This window comes from Giraffa tippelskirchi, chromosome 1 (genome assembly GCF_054371585.1).
Source record: "Giraffa tippelskirchi isolate mGirTip1 chromosome 1, T2T-mGirTip1v1.2.pri, whole genome shotgun sequence".
NCBI lineage: Eukaryota > Metazoa > Chordata > Mammalia > Artiodactyla > Giraffidae > Giraffa > Giraffa tippelskirchi.
Window position 1 is genome coordinate 177285049 of NC_137275.1, and position 20127 is coordinate 177305175.

Consider the following 20127-nt stretch of genomic DNA (forward strand, 5'->3'; position numbering starts at 1 on the left):
GAATGAAATGGTGTGCAAAAGCTACCTTTCCCCATGGTGAATGCCCTAACATAGTAACTGGGTATAGTAACCTACTTTTTTGATTTTGAACAGCTCTCCAGGTAGCTTGGAAGTTTCTCGAGAGAGAAACTGGATCCTGTATTGTGTGTCTTTCCCGAAGTACCAACCCATATGTATTGTATATGCTCAGGGAACTTAACATTAAATGAAAAAATTGAACTCAGTTCTTTTCTATTCTGTTGTATTTACATAAAAGGGGCAAATTTTCTCTGCTTTACTTGTCTTCAACATACTTGATATGAATTTTACAGCCATAATGCCACATCCCAAACTAGTGAATCTAAGAATATGTATCTTAATAGTACAACAGGGAAGCTAAGCTCTCTCTCAAGCACAGACTCAAAACTTCATGTGATGAATAGCTGTTGTTTTTCTAAGAATTACATTATGCTTTTCCTGCTGGAATTGGCCTTTTCTCATCTTTCTTGCATTTCCCCGCAAATAAATTTGTGCTTCCATAGCAGCTTTCTAGAGAATGTTTTTTAGTGTTAACATAAGGGTTTGCTTGTTTCATCTTAAGTCCGTAATTATTTTTGAGTTAGCCCTACCTACTGATATTCTTCCATATATGACGCTTGCTTCTGCTTAGTTGTCGTCTGGCTCTTTCTAGTTTCTTTTCAAATATTTTTTCCTAGTTATTATTATAGGAAAATCATTGTGTTTATTATTGTCCTGTGATCATTTCATCTATAAGTAACAGTGCCTGCTTTAACTGATAATGACTCTTGGGTTCTGCAGGGACTGAGTGGTGTGAACTAGCACACTCTAGCATCCCTCACTTGCCTCACCCCATGTTCCCATCAAAATTAGATGTTCTCAGGGGCCCTTTTACTTTTTCTTCGACTCTCGTTCATGTATCTGGTAAAGGAGGCTTGTCTTTTCCTCAAAGTTTCCTGTCACTTCAGTTCAGTTCAGGCACTCAGTTGTGTCCGCCTCTTTGTGACCAGATGGACTGCAGCAAGCCAGGTCTCCCTGTCTATCACCAACTCCTGGAGTTTACTCAAACTCATGTCCATTGAGTCGGTGATGCCATCCAACCATCCCATCCTCTGTTGTCCCCTTCTCCTCCCACCTTCAATCTTTCCCAGCATCAGGGTCTTTTCCAATGAGTCAGCTCTTCGCATCAGGTGGCCAAAGTATTGGAGTTTCAGCTTCAACATCAGTCCTTCCAATGACCACTCAGGACTGATCTCCTTTAAGATAGACTGGTTGGATCTCCTTTCAGTCCAAGGGACTCTCAAGAGTCTGCTCCAACACCACAGTTCAAAAGCATCAATTGTTCGGTGCTCAGCTTTCTTTATAGTGCAACTCTCACATCTGTACATGACTACTGGAAAAACCATACCTTTGACTATACGGACCTTTGTTGGCAAAGTAATGTCTCTGCTTTTTAATATGCTGTCTAGGTTGGTCATAAATTTTCTTCCAAGGAGTAAGCATCTTTTAATTTCATGGCTGCAGTCACCATCTGCAGTGATTTTGGAGCCAAAAAAAATAGTCAGCCACTGTTTCCATTGTTTCTCCATCTATTTGCCATGAAGTGATGGGACCAGATGCCATTATCTTAGTTTTCTGAATGTTGAGTGTTAAGCCAACTTTTTCGTTCTCCTCTTTCACTTTCATCAAGAGGCTCTTTAGTTCTTCTCTTTCTGCCATAAGAATGGTTATCATCTGCATATCTGAGGTATTTCTTCTGGCAATCTTGATTCCAGCTTGTGCTTCCTCCAGCCCAGCATTTCTTGTGATGTACTTTGCATATAAGTTAAATAAGCGGGGGTGACAATATACCACCTTGATGTACTCCTTTCCCTATTTGGAACCAGTCTGTTGTTCCATGTCCAGTTCTAACTGTTGCTTCCTGACCTTCATAGAGATTTCTCAGGAGGTAGGTCAGGCTGTCTGGTATTCCCATTTCTTTCAGAATTTTCCACAGTTTGTTGTGATCCACACAGTCAAAGGCTTTGGCATAGTCAATAAAGCAGAAATAGATGTTTTTCTGGAACTCTCTTACTTTTTTGATGATCCAACGGATTTTGGCAATTTGATCTCTGGTTCCTCTGCCTTTTCTAAAACCAGCTTGAACATCTGGAAGTTCATGGTTCATGTACTGTTGAAGCCCGGCTTGGAGAATTTTTAGTATTACTTTACTAGCATGTGAGATGAGTGCAATTGTGCGGTAGTTTGAGCATTCTTCGGCATTGCCTTTCTTTGGGATTGGAATGAAAACTGACCTTTTCCAGTCCTATGGCCACTGTTGACTTTTCCAAATTTGCTGACATATTGAGTGCAGCACTTTCACAGCATCATCTTTTAGGATTTGAAATAGCTCAACTGGAATTCCATCACCTCCACTAGCTTTGTTCGTAGTGATGCTTTCTAAGGCCCACCTGACTTCGCATTCCAGGATCTCTGGCTCTAGGTGAGTGATCATACCATCACGATTATCTGGGTTATAAAGATCTAGTTTGTATTTTTTGTTCCTCTGTGTATTCTTCACCCCTTTTCTTAATATCTTCTGCTTCTGTTAGGTCCATACCATTTCTGTCCGTTATTGTGCCCATCTTTGCATGAAATGTTCTGTTGGTATCTCTAATTTTCTTGACGAGATCTCTAGTCTTTCCCATTCTATTGTTTTCTCTATTTGTTTGCATTGATCACTGAGGAAGGCTTTCTTATCTCTCCTTGGTATTCTTTGGAACTCTGCATTCAAATGGGTATTTGCTTTTTGCTTTCTTCTTTTCACTTCTCTTCTTTTGACAGCTATTTGTAGGGCCTCCTCAGACAGCCATTTTTCTTTTTTGCATTTCTTTTTCTTGGGGATGGTCTTGATCCCTCTCTCCTGTACAATGTCACGAACCTCCATCCGTAGTTCTTTAGGCACTTTGTCTATCAAATCTAATCCCTTGAATCTGTTTCTCACTTCCACTGTATAATCGTAAGGGATTTGATTTAGTTCATACCTGAATGGTCTAGTGGTTTTCCCTACTTTTTTCAGTTTAAGTCTGAATTTGGCAATAAGAAGTTCATGATCTGAGCCACAGTCAGCTCCCGGTCTTGTTTTTGCTGACTGTATAGAGCTTCTCCATCTTTGGCTGCAAAGAATATAATCAGTCTGATTTTGATATTGACCATCTGGTGATCTCCATGTGTAGAGTCTTCTTTTGTGTTGTTGGAAGAGGGTGTTTGCTATGATCAGTGCGTACTCTTGGTAAAACTTAGCCTTTGCCCGGCTTCATTCTGTACTCCAAGGCCAGATTTGCCTGTTACTCTAGGTGTTTCTTGACTTCCTACTTTTGCATTACAGTCCCCTATAATGAAAAGGACATCTTTTTGGGTGTTAGTTCTAGAAGGTCTTGTAGGTCTTCATAGAACCATTCAACTTCAGCTTCTTCATAATTACTGGTTGGGGCATAGACTTGGATTACCGTGATATTGAATGGTTTGCTTTGGAAATGAACAGAGATCATTCTGTTATTTTTGAGATTACATCCAAGTCCTGCATTTTGTACTCTTTTGTTGACTATGATCTTCTGAAGGATTCTTGCCCACAGTAGTAGATATAATGGTCATGAGTTAAATTCACCCATTCCAGTCCATTTTAGTTTGCTGATTGCTAGAATGTTGATGTTCACTCTTGCCATCTCCTATTTGACCATTTCCAATTTGCCCTGATTAATGGACCTAACATTCCAGGTTCCTATGCAATGTTGCTCTTTACAGCATCAGGCTTTGCTTCTGTCACCAGTCACATCCACAGCTGGGAGTTGTTTTTGCTTTGGCTCCATCTCTTCATTCTTTCTGGAGTTATTTCTCTACTGATCTCCAGTAGCATATTGGGCACCTACTGACCTGGGGAATTCTTCTTTCAGTGTCCTATCTTTTTGCCTTTTTATACTGTTCATGGGGTTCTCAAGGCAAGAATACTGAATGGTTTGCCATTCCCTTCTCCAGTGGACCACATTTTGTCCAGAGGTATAACTTGGGGGCAGTGTTAGTATTATAATGAAACATACGAAATTATTGCTTAAGTTCAGAGACCGTATGCAGACACTGCTGGCAGTAATGTTCTCATTCTTCCTGTGAAACTGTGTTAGTCTACCCATGATTGTAGCTCCAAGGGAGAAGGGACAAACTGACAGAGGAAACTTTCTGTGCATACCTACATATGTGTCTAGCAACCTGGAGAGTGGTTGAAACATCTGGGACATTCTGATTTTTTCCTGATGACAGGATCCTGATGAAGTTTAGCAGAAGAGATATTGCTGTTTCTTTTATGTTACCTGGTTTTCTAAAAAAGGGCTTTCTTCTTTCCTTTAGTGAGATTAGTCGCCTGGACCTGGGTCTAAGTGTGGAAGTATGGAACAAAGGACTGATCTGGGACACCATGGTGGGGACTGTGTGGATTGCACTGAAGACGATTCGTCAGTCGGATGAGGTCAGTCAATGCATTGCCCTTTTGGAGGTATGGCTCTAGCCCTTGCTTCTTCTCACCCTAGCTCCATTCAGCTAATGTTCATCCATATATTTCAGATTTTTCTTTCCCGTTTCTAACCAGAGGACATAATACCTGCTTATTCCTAATGTCACCCAGAGGTTCAGGAGATTTTATTTAAGTCTGGCCTTCCCTCTGCCCTGTGACTGAACTCAGGGGTGCCAAAGTACCTTTTTAGCCTTGTCAGGTAGTTTGCCCCTCTGTGTACTCTGTGCATGGTGGTGGGTGAAGGAGGGGAGTGTGAGGAAAGGGGAAAAGGAGAGTGTGTGTGTGTGTGTGTGAGAGAGAGAGCGAGAGAGCGAGAGATTGATCAGTCTAGGAAAACTGTGACTTCTGAATTTCCTCTAAGACACTGTTCTGAGAAGAGTCTCATCAAACTTTGTTAGCCAGCTCTTTGAGTCACTGATCCTAGGGACCTGATTTCAGTCTTCCTTCTTCTACGTATAGCCCTAATAGAGTTTAAGGAACTACAAGTTTGGCAATTGGTATTCACACTTGACTTCATACAGTGATTTCAACACTGAATTTCCACCTTACTTTACCAGATGAGAATGTAACTCAGCATCATTTCCTATGTCACTGACTTTGAATATTTTCACTGTGGCCCCAGTTCAGGTCAGCTTAACTAGCAATGTTACTAGCTTTTTAGCGATAAGAAGTAGTGATGTATTAAGTGACATAGTTATTAAGAATCGTACAAATTAAATATTGATCCATGGGGATGCCTTGTTTTTGAATTTAGTGCTCTGGAAATTCTATCCTCGGTGGGCTGGCAGAAAGCTGAGCACAGTGAAAACTGAGGGAAGACAGAAGCCACCTACAGTAGAGGCAGGTGGTGTCTCTGGTGTGTTTGCCTCATTAGGATATGTGAGTGGCCCTCAGAAGCTCTCTGACAGGGAAAATAAAAAACACTTGGGCCTTTAACCAAGAGGGAGTCCTGCAAGAGTGAAATTTAATCTTAGATCTCTATTTTCTAGGAAGGGCCTGGGGAATGGTCCACGTTGGAGGCAGAGACATTAATGAAAGGTGATGAAATCTGTGGAACTAAAAACCCAACTCCCCATAAAATTTTGCTTGATACAAGATTTGAGTTGCCTTTTGGTGAGTCTGATTTAAAAAAACCATTTAATACTTTTTACATTTAATACTGTTTAAAGTTATTTCTAGTTGTTTTATTACTGTGTCTTTTGTCAGCCATTCTCCCTTCAGGGCGTTCTGTTTTCTGTTTTCTTCCCTGTAACACCAAGCTCGGTGCAAAGTAAAATCTAGAATGGTGCTCATTAAAGAGTCCACACTAAAAGCATTCTTTTCAAGTCATTTAGTTTCTTATTAACCATTTCTTCAGTACTCTTGCCTGGAAAATCCCATGGACGGAGGAGCCTGGTAGGCTGCAGTCCAGGGGGTCGCGAAGAGTCAGACACGACTGAGCGACTTCAGTTTCACTTTTCACTTTCATGCATTGGAGAAAGAAATGGCAATCCACTCCAGTGTTCTTGCCTGGAGAATCCCAGGGACGGTGGACCCCGGTGGGCTGCCGTCTATCGGGTCACACAGAGTCGGACATGACTGAAGCGACTTAGCAGCAGCAGCAGCAGCATGATGACTTATGAAATACTTGTCAGAGAATATCAATGACTTATTCTCTCAATAATATTTTCACATTTATTGTCTTGAAGTTAATATATACCCTCTGATTTGTCAATTTAAACATTAAAGTAGCACTAATAAATAGAATAGTAATTTAAAAAATCACACAAAAATACATATTCATTGTAAAAATTTAGATAGTGTGGGAATGTATATGGATAGAAAGTTAAGTCTCTCTTCCTGCTTCCTTTGACCTCTTTTGCATTCCCCAGAAATTAACTGTTGACTTTCTTGTGTCTTGGTTTAGGCACAAGAAATTTCTTCTCTAGAAATTTATTTTGACAAATTTGGGTCATACTTTATGTAGTATATATGGTGATAGTGTTGTATAAAGCATATTATCTTGGACATCATTTCATGTTATAGTTATCTATCTTGATGATCTCAATAGTTTCTTTATATCATAAATTAAGCAATCCTTTTTCTTTTGCAATCATTTATTGATTGACATGTAAGTTGTTTCCAGTTATTTTTTAATATATTTGCTGCTATAACAAACAGCTTTATCTGTACCCATTTATGAGTCTAAGTTAAATTCCTTAAAGTAGAACTTAAGGAATAGGTAAAAAGTTATGTTCATTGTTACTTTTCATAGTACTGCCAAGTTGCTTGTGTTAAAAAAAAGAATTATATTCCTACCAACTATGTCTCAAGTGTCATTTTTCTGCACATCTTTGCCAACATTTTGTAACTTCCCAATTTTTAAACATTGGTATCATGTTTAATTTTAACTTTTTTCAGTTTTAATTTTGACTGTTTACTGATATTCATGTATACTCTTGTTGCAGATATTAGTCTGATTTTATCATGTACCTTATGGTGATACGAGCAAAAATGGCATGATTTTCCAGTAAGCTCAGAAATAATAAACTCAGAACAACTGTTACTTTACAAAACACAGAAAGGAAGACTTTCTTGTGTATCTGTAGGCGTAGTTTCAGGTGAAGAGAAAAACAATTGGAGTTCTTGCTTATGGCTTAGTTGCTTGTATTCTTAGTGCTGTATTCTTAGCTGTACTAGTCTGGAATGGAGTTTGTCTTGTTGAATTGGGAGCGGGGTGGGTGGGGAAGGATCTTGGTTCAAATACAGCACTTAAAGTTGTAGTTGATTTTCTTGAATATATGTTTCTTCTTCTTCTGTATGCTCTTAGGACCATTTCTAGAGACTTTCAGTTCAGTTCAGTTCAGTCACTCAGTTGTGTCTGACTCTTTGCGACCCCATGGACTGCAGCATGCCAGGCCTCCCTGTCCTCCAACTTTTTCACTCTCCTCTTTAATTTTCATCAAGAGGCTCTTTAGTTCTTCTTCACTTTCTGCATTAAGGGTGGTATCATCTGCATATCTGAGGTTATTGATATTTCTCCCTGCAATTGATTGCAGCTTGTGCTTTATCCATCTTGGCATTTCGCATGATGTACTCTGCATATAAGTTAAATAAGCAGGGTGACAATGATGTACTCCTTTCCCAATTTGGAACCAGTACATTATTCCATGTCTAGTTCTAACTGTTGCTTCTTGACATACATACAGATTTCTCAGGAAGCAAGTAAGGTATTCCCATCTCTTCAAGAATTTTCCACAGTTTGTTGTGATCCACACAGTCAAAGGCTTTAGTGTAGTCAATGAAGCAGATGTGTTTCTGGAATTCTCTTGCTTTTTCTATGATTCACCGGATGTTCTCAATTTGATCTCTAGTTTCTCTGCCTTTTCTAAATCCAGCTTGAAAATATGAAAGTTCTCAATTCACATACTGTGAAGCCTATCTTCGAGAATTTTGAGCATTACTTTGCTAGCATGTGAGATGAGTGCAATTGTGCGGTAGTTTGAACATTCTTTGGCATTGCCTTTCTTTGGGATCGGAATGAAAACTGACCTTTTCCAGTGGCCACTCTGTGTTTTCCAAATATGCTGGCATATTGAGTGCAGCACTTTCACAACATCATCTTTTAGGATTTGAAATAGCTCAGCTGGAATTCCATCACCTACAGTAGCTTTGTTTCTAATGATGCTACCTAAGGCCCACTTGACTTCACACTTCAGGATGTCTCTTCTAGGTGAGTGATCTCACCATCGTGGTTATCTGGGTTATTAGGATCTTTTTTGTATAGTTCTTCTGTGTATTCTTGCCGCCTCTTCTTAATATCTTCTACTTCTAGAGACTTTAAATGGCATTTTAAAAAAGTATGTTCAGTTTCTCTAGGAAATAGAGCTGTGGAGCTCCTCACACTGTCATGCTAGAAATTGGTCAGTACACTTCTCATTGCATTTTAAGCAAGCATTCCTCTTTCAAAACTGCATCATTATATTGTGTCATAGGGATAAATATACATTTCTTTTTAGATTTTGTTTCATGAGAGCACTTGGATAGTTTATTTTGGTATCGATAATATTTGTTTGGCACATAATAGGCGACTAATAAATTTTTTTGAATAAGCATTAAGGTAAAATCTCAGATAAGTGTCTTTGTGAGTTAATGTAAGTATGCTAATAAGATTTTGTCTCTATGATAACCATGTTTGGGATATAGTTTTTAAAAACTTAAAGGGTCCTTCTTAAGGAAGATTTTGGCTTGTAGCATGCCATATTTCAGCAAAGGAATTTTCCTTTGGATAATTCATAAACCTATGAAATATTCTATTAAATTTTATACCATCACCTTTTAAAAATGATAATTTTTAATTTTTAAAATTATGTTGTAAGTTCAGAAAATACAGGTGTACAAAAAGACAAAGATTTCTTACAATCTCATTTACTAGATATTTTTTTACATATTATGTTTTTTCAATACACATATACAATTTTTCCTATAAAATGGCACTGTATATTATTTTGAGCTATTTTATTTACTAATTACATAATTGTAATATTAATGTTATATAAAATGTGTTTCAGTGGTTCATTTGCTTTTAGTGTGTGAATGCACAATAATAGTAAAAATAGCATTTGTTGACCAGTAACTGTGTGCCAGTGGGTGTATCCTAAGCATTTACATATGTTATCTCATTTAATCTTCACTTTAGTCCTTTGAGATAGACCCAACTATTAGTTCCATTTTAGAGATGAGGAAACAGAGGCACAAAGTATTTAAATCTTTTGCCCAAGATCATTTGGGTAGTAAGTGGTAAAGTTAACTTTGAGATGATTTGGCTCCAGAGCCTGGGCTTTTAATTTAAACTAATATATATTTAACCACTCCTCTTGTTGGGTACTTTGATTGTTCAAAGTTTGTACTATTAAATAGTACTGCAATAACCATCCTTGTAGCTCTATATTGTTTTCTTCTTAAAACTATTTTGAGCAGTGAGGCAGTAATACATGCACCATGGTTTAAAAACTACCCAGTAAAAATTAGGTCTCCCTCACAAATCAGTTATCTTTCTTCATTATAGGCTACCACAGTTAATACTTGTGGATCTTTCCAGGGTCAGTCATTGAATCTATAAGCGTATATTTAAATCCCATCCCCTTTTGAAAGCACAAATAGTACCTATTTTAACACATCCACTGTCCTTTGCTGTTTTCTACTTAGCAGTGTATGTATCTTGGTGAACTGTTCTACATCAGAACGTACAGACCTGCAGCACAGCAGCCCTGCCTCCCCTCTCACTTCCTTTTAACACGTGCAGAGTCCACCATTTTATGGATGGGGAGTGCTGAACAAGTTAGGTAGTAAATTACTCGAAGATTTTATTGTAAGACTTTGAAATAGTGTCACCAGTTGCTGAAGAGTAAGTAGTTTGAGGGGAAGGAGGTGAAATTTTGCCTAGGAAGGACAAAGGAGAAAGGGCTGTATTTGATTCCTTCTTGTGGACTGCTAGAAAGTATACCTGTTTAAATGTCACCAAAGCTGACCTGATCCATTTTTTGTCTCACACTGGTTTCTCTTTTGTGCTGAATATATGGATATTTGATGTTTTTAAAAGAGGTTTCATTTTTTTGGAAGTTGTTATATTCAATCTTAAATATATAGAAAAAGGCTATGTATATAATTTTTCCTTGCTCTTTTTTTTTGTTGTGGTAGAATACACATAACATAAAATTAAGTACCTCAGCCATTTAAAATATACAGTTCAGCAGTGTGAATACATTCATAACATTGTGCAACCGTCACAACTATTCATATCCATAGCTCTTTTCATCTTGCAAAACTAAAGCTCTCTACCCATTAAACAGTAACTCCCCAGTCTCCTCTGCCCCTAGCTCCAGGCAACTACCATTTTTCTTTCTGTCTCTGATTTTGACTACTCTAAGTACCTTGTATAAGTGGAATCATGCAGCATTTGGCTTTTTTGTGTGTAACTGGTTTATTTCACTTAGCCTAGTACCCTCAAGGTTCACCTATGTTGTAGCATGTATCAGAATTTCCTTCCTTTTTAAGACTGAATAATATTTCCTAGTATGTGTATATCACATTTTGCTTGTCCATTCATTGATGGATACTTGGGTTGCTTCTATGTTTTAACTATTGTGAATAATGTTGCTATGAACATTTATATTTCTGCAAAAAAACTGGGATTTTTAATAGCAACTGTGTTGAATATATAATTGCTCTGGGACTTATTGACATCTTCATGATTTTAAGTCTTCTGATCCAATGGGAATAATGATATTTTAGTTTTTGTGAAGATTCAAGATAATGTTCATGGCAAGAACATGTAAAATTAGTCCGTCACTACCACTCTTCTAACTTAGATCATTTAATAAAGTATTATCTACCTGTGATTAAATTATTAACCTGGTAATGTGGCTTATTCTTTTTTTGTGATAGATATTCCAGAAGAGGAAGCTAGATATTGGACCTACAAATTGGAGCAAATCAATGCCTTGGGATCTGACAATGAGGTAGGAACTGTTTTTACAATGTGAAAGTGGAAGTCGCTCAGCCGTGTCCGACTCTTTGTGACCCCATGGACTCTACAGTCCACAGAATTCTCCAGGCCAGAATACCAGAGTGGGTAGCCTATCCCAACCCAGCAATTGAACCAGGGTCTCCTGCACTGCAGGCAGATTCTTTACCAGCTGAGCCACCAGGGAAGCCCAAGAATACTGGAGTGGGTAGCCTTTCCCTTCTCCAGGGGATCTTTCCAACCCAGGAATCAAGCCAGGGTCTCCTGCATTGCAGGTAGATTCTTTACCAGCTGAGCCACCAGGGAAGCCCAAGAATACTGGAGTGGGTAGTCTTTCCCTTTTCCAGGGGATCTTCCCAACCCAGGAATCGAACTGGGGTCTTCTGCATTGCAGGCAGATTCTTTACCAGCTGAGCCACCAGGGAAACTTACAATGTGAAGAGTGTCTGTATAGGACACTTTAAGGGAGTGACTCGGAAACGTGCTAAAGAATGAAAGAATTTAAACTGTATTAAAGAAAAAAAGGTAGCTAGAAGATTGCCTGTTATTGGAAAGATCTATCCATTTTTTCTTTTCTTCCCATTGTCCCCCAGAAATGGCTGAATTGGCACTAGTCTGGCTCTAGACTGTTGGGGAGCAAGCTTATACTAGGGAATCTGTCCTCTTGCGACACAGATGGGCAGAAGGCTTTTTTTCTGCTCATTCTCAGATTTTTGGATATGTATCCTTATTTATGTGCTGTTGTTTAGACTACTGCATTGCTTAGTTCTGCTGTCCTAACTTATTTCCAGAGATGAGGTTGGTGCACAGAATAGAACACAGTCAGCTCAATCTGGGCCATTAGGAATGGGGAATGTTTTTGTTGGTGGTAGTAGAGGGAAAAGGTAAGTTTTGACTTAGGACATGCTGCGGTATTAGAGCATTTGTCTGATTAGACAGAGGTAGAATTTGGAGTTGTTGTTGTTGAGTCTCTAAGTCGAGTCTGACTCTGCGACCCCATGCACTATAGTATGCCAGGCTTCCCTGTCCTTCACCATCTCCCAGAGCTTGCTCAAACTCATGTCCATCGAGTCGGTGATGCCATGCAACTATCTCATCCTCTGTTGCCCCCTTCTCCTCCTGCCTTCAATCTTTCCCAGCATCAGGGTCTTTTCCAATGAGTCAGTTCTTCACATCTGGTGGCCAAAGTATTGGCACTTCAGCTTCAGCACCAGTCCTTCCAATGAATATTCAGGGTTGATTTCCTTTAGAATTTGGAGTGCGAGGGTATATTTTTGTGGAAATGACTGGTAAGCAACCTCCTGACAGAATCTGAAGGTCAGGGTTGGATGAGGTCAGGCATAGAGTTTGGATTTATTAACATATTTGTAGCAATTGAAGTCATGAGAATAGAAGTACACACTCAGGTAAAGTAGGTAGAAAGAGTATTGAAGAATAGAGACAAAACTTTGGGAAACATCAAAGATAGAATCTTGAGAAACAAAGAAGTCTGAGGAAGAGCTGCCTAAAAGAGAGTGCGTGCTAAGTCACTTCAGTTGTCTGACTTTTGCGACCCTATGGCCCACCAGGCTCCTCTGTTCATGGGATTTTCCAGGCAAGAGTACTGGAGTGAGATGCCATGCCTTCCTCCGGAAAACCAGAAAAAGGTTTTCAGAACAAAGAAAAAGAGTTTTAAGGCAGAAATTCTTGACAGTGTGAAATATCACCAAGAGTGATTTGATGAGTATGTTGGTTTCCTAGGGCTGCCAAAACAAAGTAGCACATACTGAGTGACTTACAATGACAGAAATATATTCTCTCACACAGTTCTGGAGGCTGAAATTCTGACATCAGTTTTGGTGGGATCAATTTCTTCTGGAGGCTTTGGGAATAAGCTGTTCCATGCTTCTCTTCTAGTTTCTGGTGCTTCCCAGCAGCCTTTGCTGTTCGTTTGCTTGTCAGACACATTATTTCAGTCTCTGTCTCCATTGTTACATGCCTTCCTGTGTTGTCTGCCTGTCCTCACAAAATGTCTCTTTTTATGTCTGTATTCAAATTTCCCTTCATTTTCTGGGGATACCAGTCATTGGATTAACTTGATTACATCTGCAGGGAGTCTATTTCCAGATAAGGTCGCATTCCTAAGTACTGAGGCTTAGGAGTTCGCAACATATCTTTTTTTCTTTTTTAAAAATATTTATTTGATTGTGCCAAGTCTTAGTTGCTGCATGTGGGATCTAGTTCCCTGACCAGGGATCGAACTCAGGGCCTTTGCATTGGGAGTGCAGAGTCTTAGCCACTGGACCACCAGGGATGTCCCCACAACATACCTTTTTGAAGGACACAATTCAACCCACAATGAGTTAACTCCCTTACCTTATCTAAATCCTTAGTAGGCTTTCTGTTATTAAAGCTGCATAACTTTTCTCATATCCAAGCTAGCACCCTAACTTTTCTTCATCGAAAGCTTCAGTCTGCCTTCTCCCCTTGGTAAATGCCAAAATCCACTCTATCCTTATATTCACCTTACCCTTTGTATTTCTCTTTTCCCAAATCCTGCCTGTGGAGTGGTATACAGCTTTCCAAACTTTGATCTTTGTTTTCCTAGTAAAGAGATGCATTGTATTTTTTATTTTACAGGCTTTACTTTATGTAGAATCAGATGAAGGGGTTAAAACAATTAAAAAAAAACCCAAAATGTAGCATACACAATTGTAGCATTTTCCAATTTCTAGAAATGATGGTTCTTGGTCTATAGTTTCAACTCTTGAGTTTTTTGCTTTCTGTTTCTATTCTAGTATATGGTGCTCACTAAGTTTATTTTCTTCATCTGTTCCTAGGCCTCCCTGTTTTTTTTTTTAAGTTTTATTGAAATACAGTTCACATAGCATATAGTTCACACATTTAGTAGCTTTGAGTATATTCAGAGTTGTACATTTATCATAATTTTAGAGCATTTTCATTGCCCTGTAAGAAGCCCTGTGCCCTTAGCTATTATATTCTAACCCTGGAAGTATCTTTCTCAGACCTAGGTAACCGCTAATCTACTTTCTGTCTGTGTATATTGGCTTATAATAGATATTCATATAAATGGAATTATACGATATATGGTCCTTTGTGACTGTCTTCCTTTACTTGACATATTTTCGAAGTTTCTTCTATCTTGTGGCATTTAACAGTACTCTGTTCTCTTTCATTGCCAGATAGTGTTCCCCTCTATAGTTATGTACTATGTTTTATTTATCCATTTGTCAGTTAATGAACACTTGGGTTGTTTCCATCTTTCTATTAATATGAATAATGCTTCTATGAACATTCAGGTATAAGTTTTTGTTTGGACATACACTTTTAATTCTCATGGGTGTATAGCTGGGAATAGAATTGCTGGAAAAGATGGTAACTTATAGTTAACAGTTTTAGAAACATCTAGATTGTTTTACAAAGTAGCTATACCAGTTTACATTCCCATCAGGGCTTTATAAGGGGTCTAATTTCTTCATATCTTTGCCAACATTTATCTTTTTGAATAGCCCTTCTAGTGGTTAAAAGTGGTGTCTAATTGTGATTGTTAGTTTGTTTAAAGGCTTTTTTTATTATCAAAAGTTTTGAACATGAAAAATATATAGAAAAAACTCTTCCCTCTTTTGGTGGAGTATTTTAAAACAAATCCCAGATATCACCTTCTCTCACCCACAAATACATAAATGTGGCAGTATACATCTTTAACAGATAATGCCTTAAAAAGTAATTGCAATGCCTTTAACACATTGAATTTAACCATAATTTCTTACTAGTCTGAGTTCAGTTTTCCATTAGTGTCTCAAAGATGTCTTTTCATAGTAGATATATTCAATTCAGGATCCAGGCAAATTGTATGTATTTGGTTATTATGTTTCTTAAACCATTTTTATTCTAGAATTGGTTTCCTCTTCTCTCATTTGTTTATAGAATTCCACATATTCTGGATTTGGCTGATTATGTCCTCAAGGTCTTATTTACCATGTTTCTCTATCCCTCTTATTTTTTTTAAACTGAAAAACTAGATCTAGTAGTTTGAGGATTAGATGGAGATTTAGATTGATGTTTTTTGGTTTGTTTTGAAAGCAGATTGTGTCTTGCCTCACTTTTAGTGATGGTAGAATTAAACAGTGGATTCAACTTGGTGTCAGTCTATTTAATCTGTTATAAAGTGATCCTACCAGCCTTTTACCTAATGATTTTAGCAACAAATAATAATGATTATTTTATTAGGGTTGCACAGTGATGTTTTTCTAATTATATCACCTCTTCAACATTTACTAGCTATGATTTGTCTGTAAAGCAGAACTTTCTCTCACCTGCTATTTGGTTCACTTGAAATAAAGTCTTTGTAAGAAAAACATTCCCTTTAGCAGTTTTCAAATTAGTGAGGTGTTGCATAAGCAGCTTCTCAAGGTGACCTGTGCATCGTTTTCCTTTTTCTAATGGCATATCATTATCAATTTAAGAATTTTTATATATTTGTGTTTCAACCCATTGCAGTCTTTGCTCTTTTTTGATACTAAACTTGTCTCATCTTTGATTAGTGGAAGCTTCTTCTTTTCTTTTTTCTATATTTATCATGAAAAAGTTTTAAACAAAAATATAAAAGTTGAAGGACTAGTAAAATGAAACCTGTGTCTCCAAGATTCAGTGATTATCAAAATTTGGTCAAACTCACTGCAAAATCATTTTAAAAACACAATATTGAATCTTATATTTTTTCCCCTATGTTGTGCAACAGTTCCCATACACAGCAGTCTCTTGGGTCAAGACTGACCTTGGAATCTACCACTTGAGCTTAAATGTGTCACTGTTTATTACTCTTTCTACTCATGGAAAATTAGGTTTTAACTATTATAAATGCATGCTTCAGTAAACATCTCTGAGCCTGTTTCTCTATGCTTATGTATGGGAGATTCTCTGGGTATATACCTGGAAATGGAATAGCTATATTGTGGCATGTGCTTTATGCAACATTACTAGATGTTGCTAAATTGTTTTCTAAAGTAATTGTGCCAATTTATATTCTAGTTTTCCTGCTTCTCTATATTTGTACTAACACTTGTTATTGTCAGATTTTAAATTTTTGCTAATCTAATGGGTTTAGAGCTTTATCATTTAAATTTGCATTTCTCTGCCTTGACTATTTTAAAAAATATATTAATCTATTTTAAATAGAACAAAGATGAATATTTTTAATGATAAAAGGTACAATTCACAAAGAAGATAGACATCGTAAACCATTAGACACCTTAACAACAAAAGAAACATACATAAAGCAAAAATCAGAAGAACTAGAAAAGAAAAAATATATAATCATAGTAAGACGTATTTACATTTCTCTGAGAATATTTTATCAAGTGCAGAAAAAATAAGAACAGGAGCATCTTGAATGATGCCATTAATAATTTAATTATAATAGATTTATATTTAATTAATTTATATTAACCATATCCTACAAAAATATATTTAAAATTTTGTATCTTATAGGTTGTTATTAGATGTCCATAGGACATTTAGAAAAACTGGCAAAAAGATATGAAATTTCAAAAAGTAGAATTCATTTTTTGTGTGTGTGATTCAGTTATACATATACACATATTTTTGAAAATATTTTCCATATAAGTTATTACAAGATATTGATTATAGTTCCTGTGCTATACAATAAACTTTTGTTGCTTGTTGCATATTTATTTTTTTAAATTAGAAATCTAGCATTCTATTCCTACAAGTGGAATCAAAATGTCATATACTTTTCACTTAGGCAAAAATTCATGTTTTCTAAAATATATATATTACACATATTATATATATATATATATATATATATACAAAAGCTTTTCTACTATGCTTGATAAAGGCTTGAGAAAGAACATCAAAAAAAAGTGAAGAGATGGAGAAATTGGAGAACATAAACTAAATAAAATGGGAGCACTGAATATGACATAGAAAATGTGAAATAAACTAGATAAAAGTAAAAGATCCTCATTAAGCCCATTGTTTTTAAACATGGCTGCTCATTAGAAACATATCTGGAGCTCTGGCAAAAAAAAAAGCAGTACCTAGACATTTGTATTTTTCAGAAAATTCTAAGATAATTCTGATATGCGTATGAAATTCAAGAAGTGATTACAGATTTTTCTGTTAAGCAGTAATTTTAGTGATATAGAATTCTATAATTTTTCTGTTGACCAATCATGATACAATGGTATTAAGTGGGTGATAGTTACATAATCACAATAGTAAAAGATATTTATCAGTTTTAACAATCAATAGCCAGACAAAAAATAAAAGATAATTACAGTTGCAAGCCATAATGGAAACATGATTAACCTAACAATATAAAATAATTACATACAATTTGGGGGGATCAAGCAGAGTGATGTAGTAAGTGGAAATGCATACATGTACATGTTTTCTTCTGCTCAACCAGTCTGTGTCTTTTGGTTGGTGCATTTAATCTATTTGCATTTAAGGTACTTATTGATATGTATGATCCTATTTTGGCTTTCTCAATTTTTAAAAAATGTTTTGAGGTTCATTTTCTGTAGGTAAGGCTTTTCCTTCTCTTGTTTTCTGACTAGAGAAAACATTTGTTGTAAAGCTGGTTTGGCGGTGCTGAATTCTATTAACTTGCTTATCTGGAAAGCTTTTGATTTCTCCATCAAATCTGAACGAGAGTCTTGCTGGGTCTAGTATTCTTGGTTGTAGTTTCTTCCTTTTCATCACTTTAAATATATCATGCCATTCCCTTCTGGCTTGTAGAGTTTCTGCTGAGAAATCAGCTGATAGCCTGATGGGAATTCCCTTGTTTGTTATTTATTGTTTTTCCCTTGTTGTTTTTAGTATTTTATCTCTGTCTTTAATTGTTGTCAGTTTGATTACTGTGTGTCTTGGTGTTTTCCTCGTTGGGTTTATCCTGACTGGGACTCTCTGCATCCTGGACTTTGTTGATTATTTCCTTTCCCATGTTAGGGAAGTTTTCAACTATTATCTCTCTTCAGATATTTTCTCAGGTCCTTTCTCTCTCTTCTTCTTCTAGGATGTCTGTAGTGTGAACGTTGATGCATTAAATGTTGTCCCAGAGGTCTCCTAGTCTGTCTTCATTTCTTTTCATTCTTTTTTCTATATTCTGTTCTGCAGCAGTGATTTACACCATTTTGTTCTCCAGATCATTTGTCTGTGCTTCTGCCTCAGTTATTCTGCTATGGATTCCCTCTAATGTATTATTTATCTCTGCTTGCTTATTCTTTAGTTCTTCTAGGTCTTTGGTAAACATTTCTTGCATCTTCTCAATCTTTGCCTCTATTCTTATTCCAAGATCCTGAATCATACTCACTATCATTATTCTGAATTCTTTTTTTGGAAGGTTGCCAATCTCCACTTCATTTAGTTGTTTTTCTGGTGTTTTATCTTGTCCTTTCATCTGGGACGTAACTTTCTGTTTTTTCATGCTGATTAACTTTCTGTGGTATGGTTTTGGTTTTAGCCACTGTTGGATTGTGGTTCTTCTTCCTTCTGCCTGCCCTCTGATGGAGGAAGCTAATCTTTAAGCTTCCTGATGGGAGAGACTGGTGGTGGGAAAAACTAGGTCTTGCTCTGGTGGGCAGGGCCTTACTCAGTAAAGCTTTAATCCAATTATCTGCTGATGGGTGGGGTTGCTCTTCTTCCCTATTGATTTTTTGGCCTCAGCCCTCCTGTCTATGGGTTTCCCTCATAGCTCAGATGGTAAAGAACCTGCTTGCAGTGCAGGAGACCCGGGTTTGATCCCTGGGTCAGGAAGATCCCCTGGAGAAGGAAATGGAAACCCACTCCAGTATCCTTGCCTGGAAAATCCCGTGGACAGAGGAGCCTGGTGGGCTGCAGTCCATGGGGTCTCAAAGAGTCGGGCACGACTGAGCAACTAACAAACACACACACTTGTGTCTATGGACTCTATGGTTGGGTTGATGGTGACCTCCAAGAGGGTTTATGCCAAAGGGGACCTTCCCAGACAGCTGCTGCCAGTTACTCCATCCCTTGGTGACCCCTGCCAACCCATTCCTCCACAGGAGACCCTCCAACACTAGCAGGTAGTTTTGGTTCAGTTACCTGTGGAGTCACTGCTCCTTTCCTCTGAGTCTTGGTGTGCTCAAGGTTTTGTTTGTCCCTTCAAGACTGGAGCTTCTGTTTCCCCAGTCCTGTGGAAGTCTTGTAATCAAATCCCTCTGGCCTTCAAGGTCAGATTCCCTGGGGATTCCCAGTCCCTTTGTTGGGTCCCCAGGCTGGGGAGCCTGATATGGGGTTCTGAACCTTCACAACAGTGGGAGAACTTCTTTGGTATTATTGTTCTCCAGCTCTGGGTGATCACTCACCCAGTGGGTATGGAATTTGATTTTATCATGATTGTGCCCCTCCTTCTGTCTTGCTGCAGCTTCTTTGTCTTTGAACGTGGGCTGTCTTTTTCTGGTAGGTTCCAGTGTCCTCCTTTCGATGGTTGTTCAACAGCTAGTTGTGATTTTGGTGCTCTTGCAGGAGGAGATGAGCACACGTCTTTCTACTCTGCCATCTTGAACCGGGAGTCACATTTGTCTGTTTATTGGTGACATTCATTTAGTCATTTGTTCACCAAATAACTTTTTGAGCCCTATGTACCAGGCACTGTTGTGCATGCTTCGTATATATCAGAAGTTAAAACAAAGACCAGTGTCCTCTTGAATCAACTAGGAGGAGACAGACAATAAGCAGGAAGTGTAATAAATATAGTTAAACTTCAGTAGTTCAGAAATGCTGTAGGAGAAAAACCCATTTTCTCCATACAGGGTTCTTTTTTTAAAAATTATTTATTTTTGTCTGTTCTGGGTATTCATTGCTTAGAAGGGGCTACTCTCTAGTTGTGGCATGTGGGCTTATTGCAGTGGCTTCTCTTGTGGAGCACAGGCTGTAGGTGAATGGGCTTAGAACTTGCAGCCCCTGGGCTCTTGAGCACAGGCTCACTAGTTGGGGTGCTAAGGCCTAGTTCCTCTGTGGCTTGTGGAATCCTCCCAGATCGGTGTCTCCTGCATTGTCAGGCAGATTCTTTACCACAGAGCCACCAGGAAAG

At 37.8% G+C, this 20127-nt stretch overlaps 1 protein-coding gene across 10 annotated transcripts in view; it reads left to right on the forward strand.

The window, feature by feature from the left end:
- Positions 1-20127, forward strand: part of UNC13B (unc-13 homolog B) — a 207791-nt gene that overhangs the window by 46136 nt on the left and 141528 nt on the right. For all 10 annotated transcript variants that reach the window (XR_014058950.1, XM_081507724.1, XM_081507735.1 and 7 more), the window contains 3 exons: positions 4378-4495; positions 5530-5653; positions 10967-11040. Coding sequence is in view for 8 of the 10 variants with exons in the window: in XM_081507724.1 (XP_081363850.1) it covers positions 4378-4495; positions 5530-5653; positions 10967-11040 (316 nt within the window). In the remaining 2 variants the exon portion in view is untranslated. The remainder of the gene's footprint in view (positions 1-4377; positions 4496-5529; positions 5654-10966; positions 11041-20127) is intronic.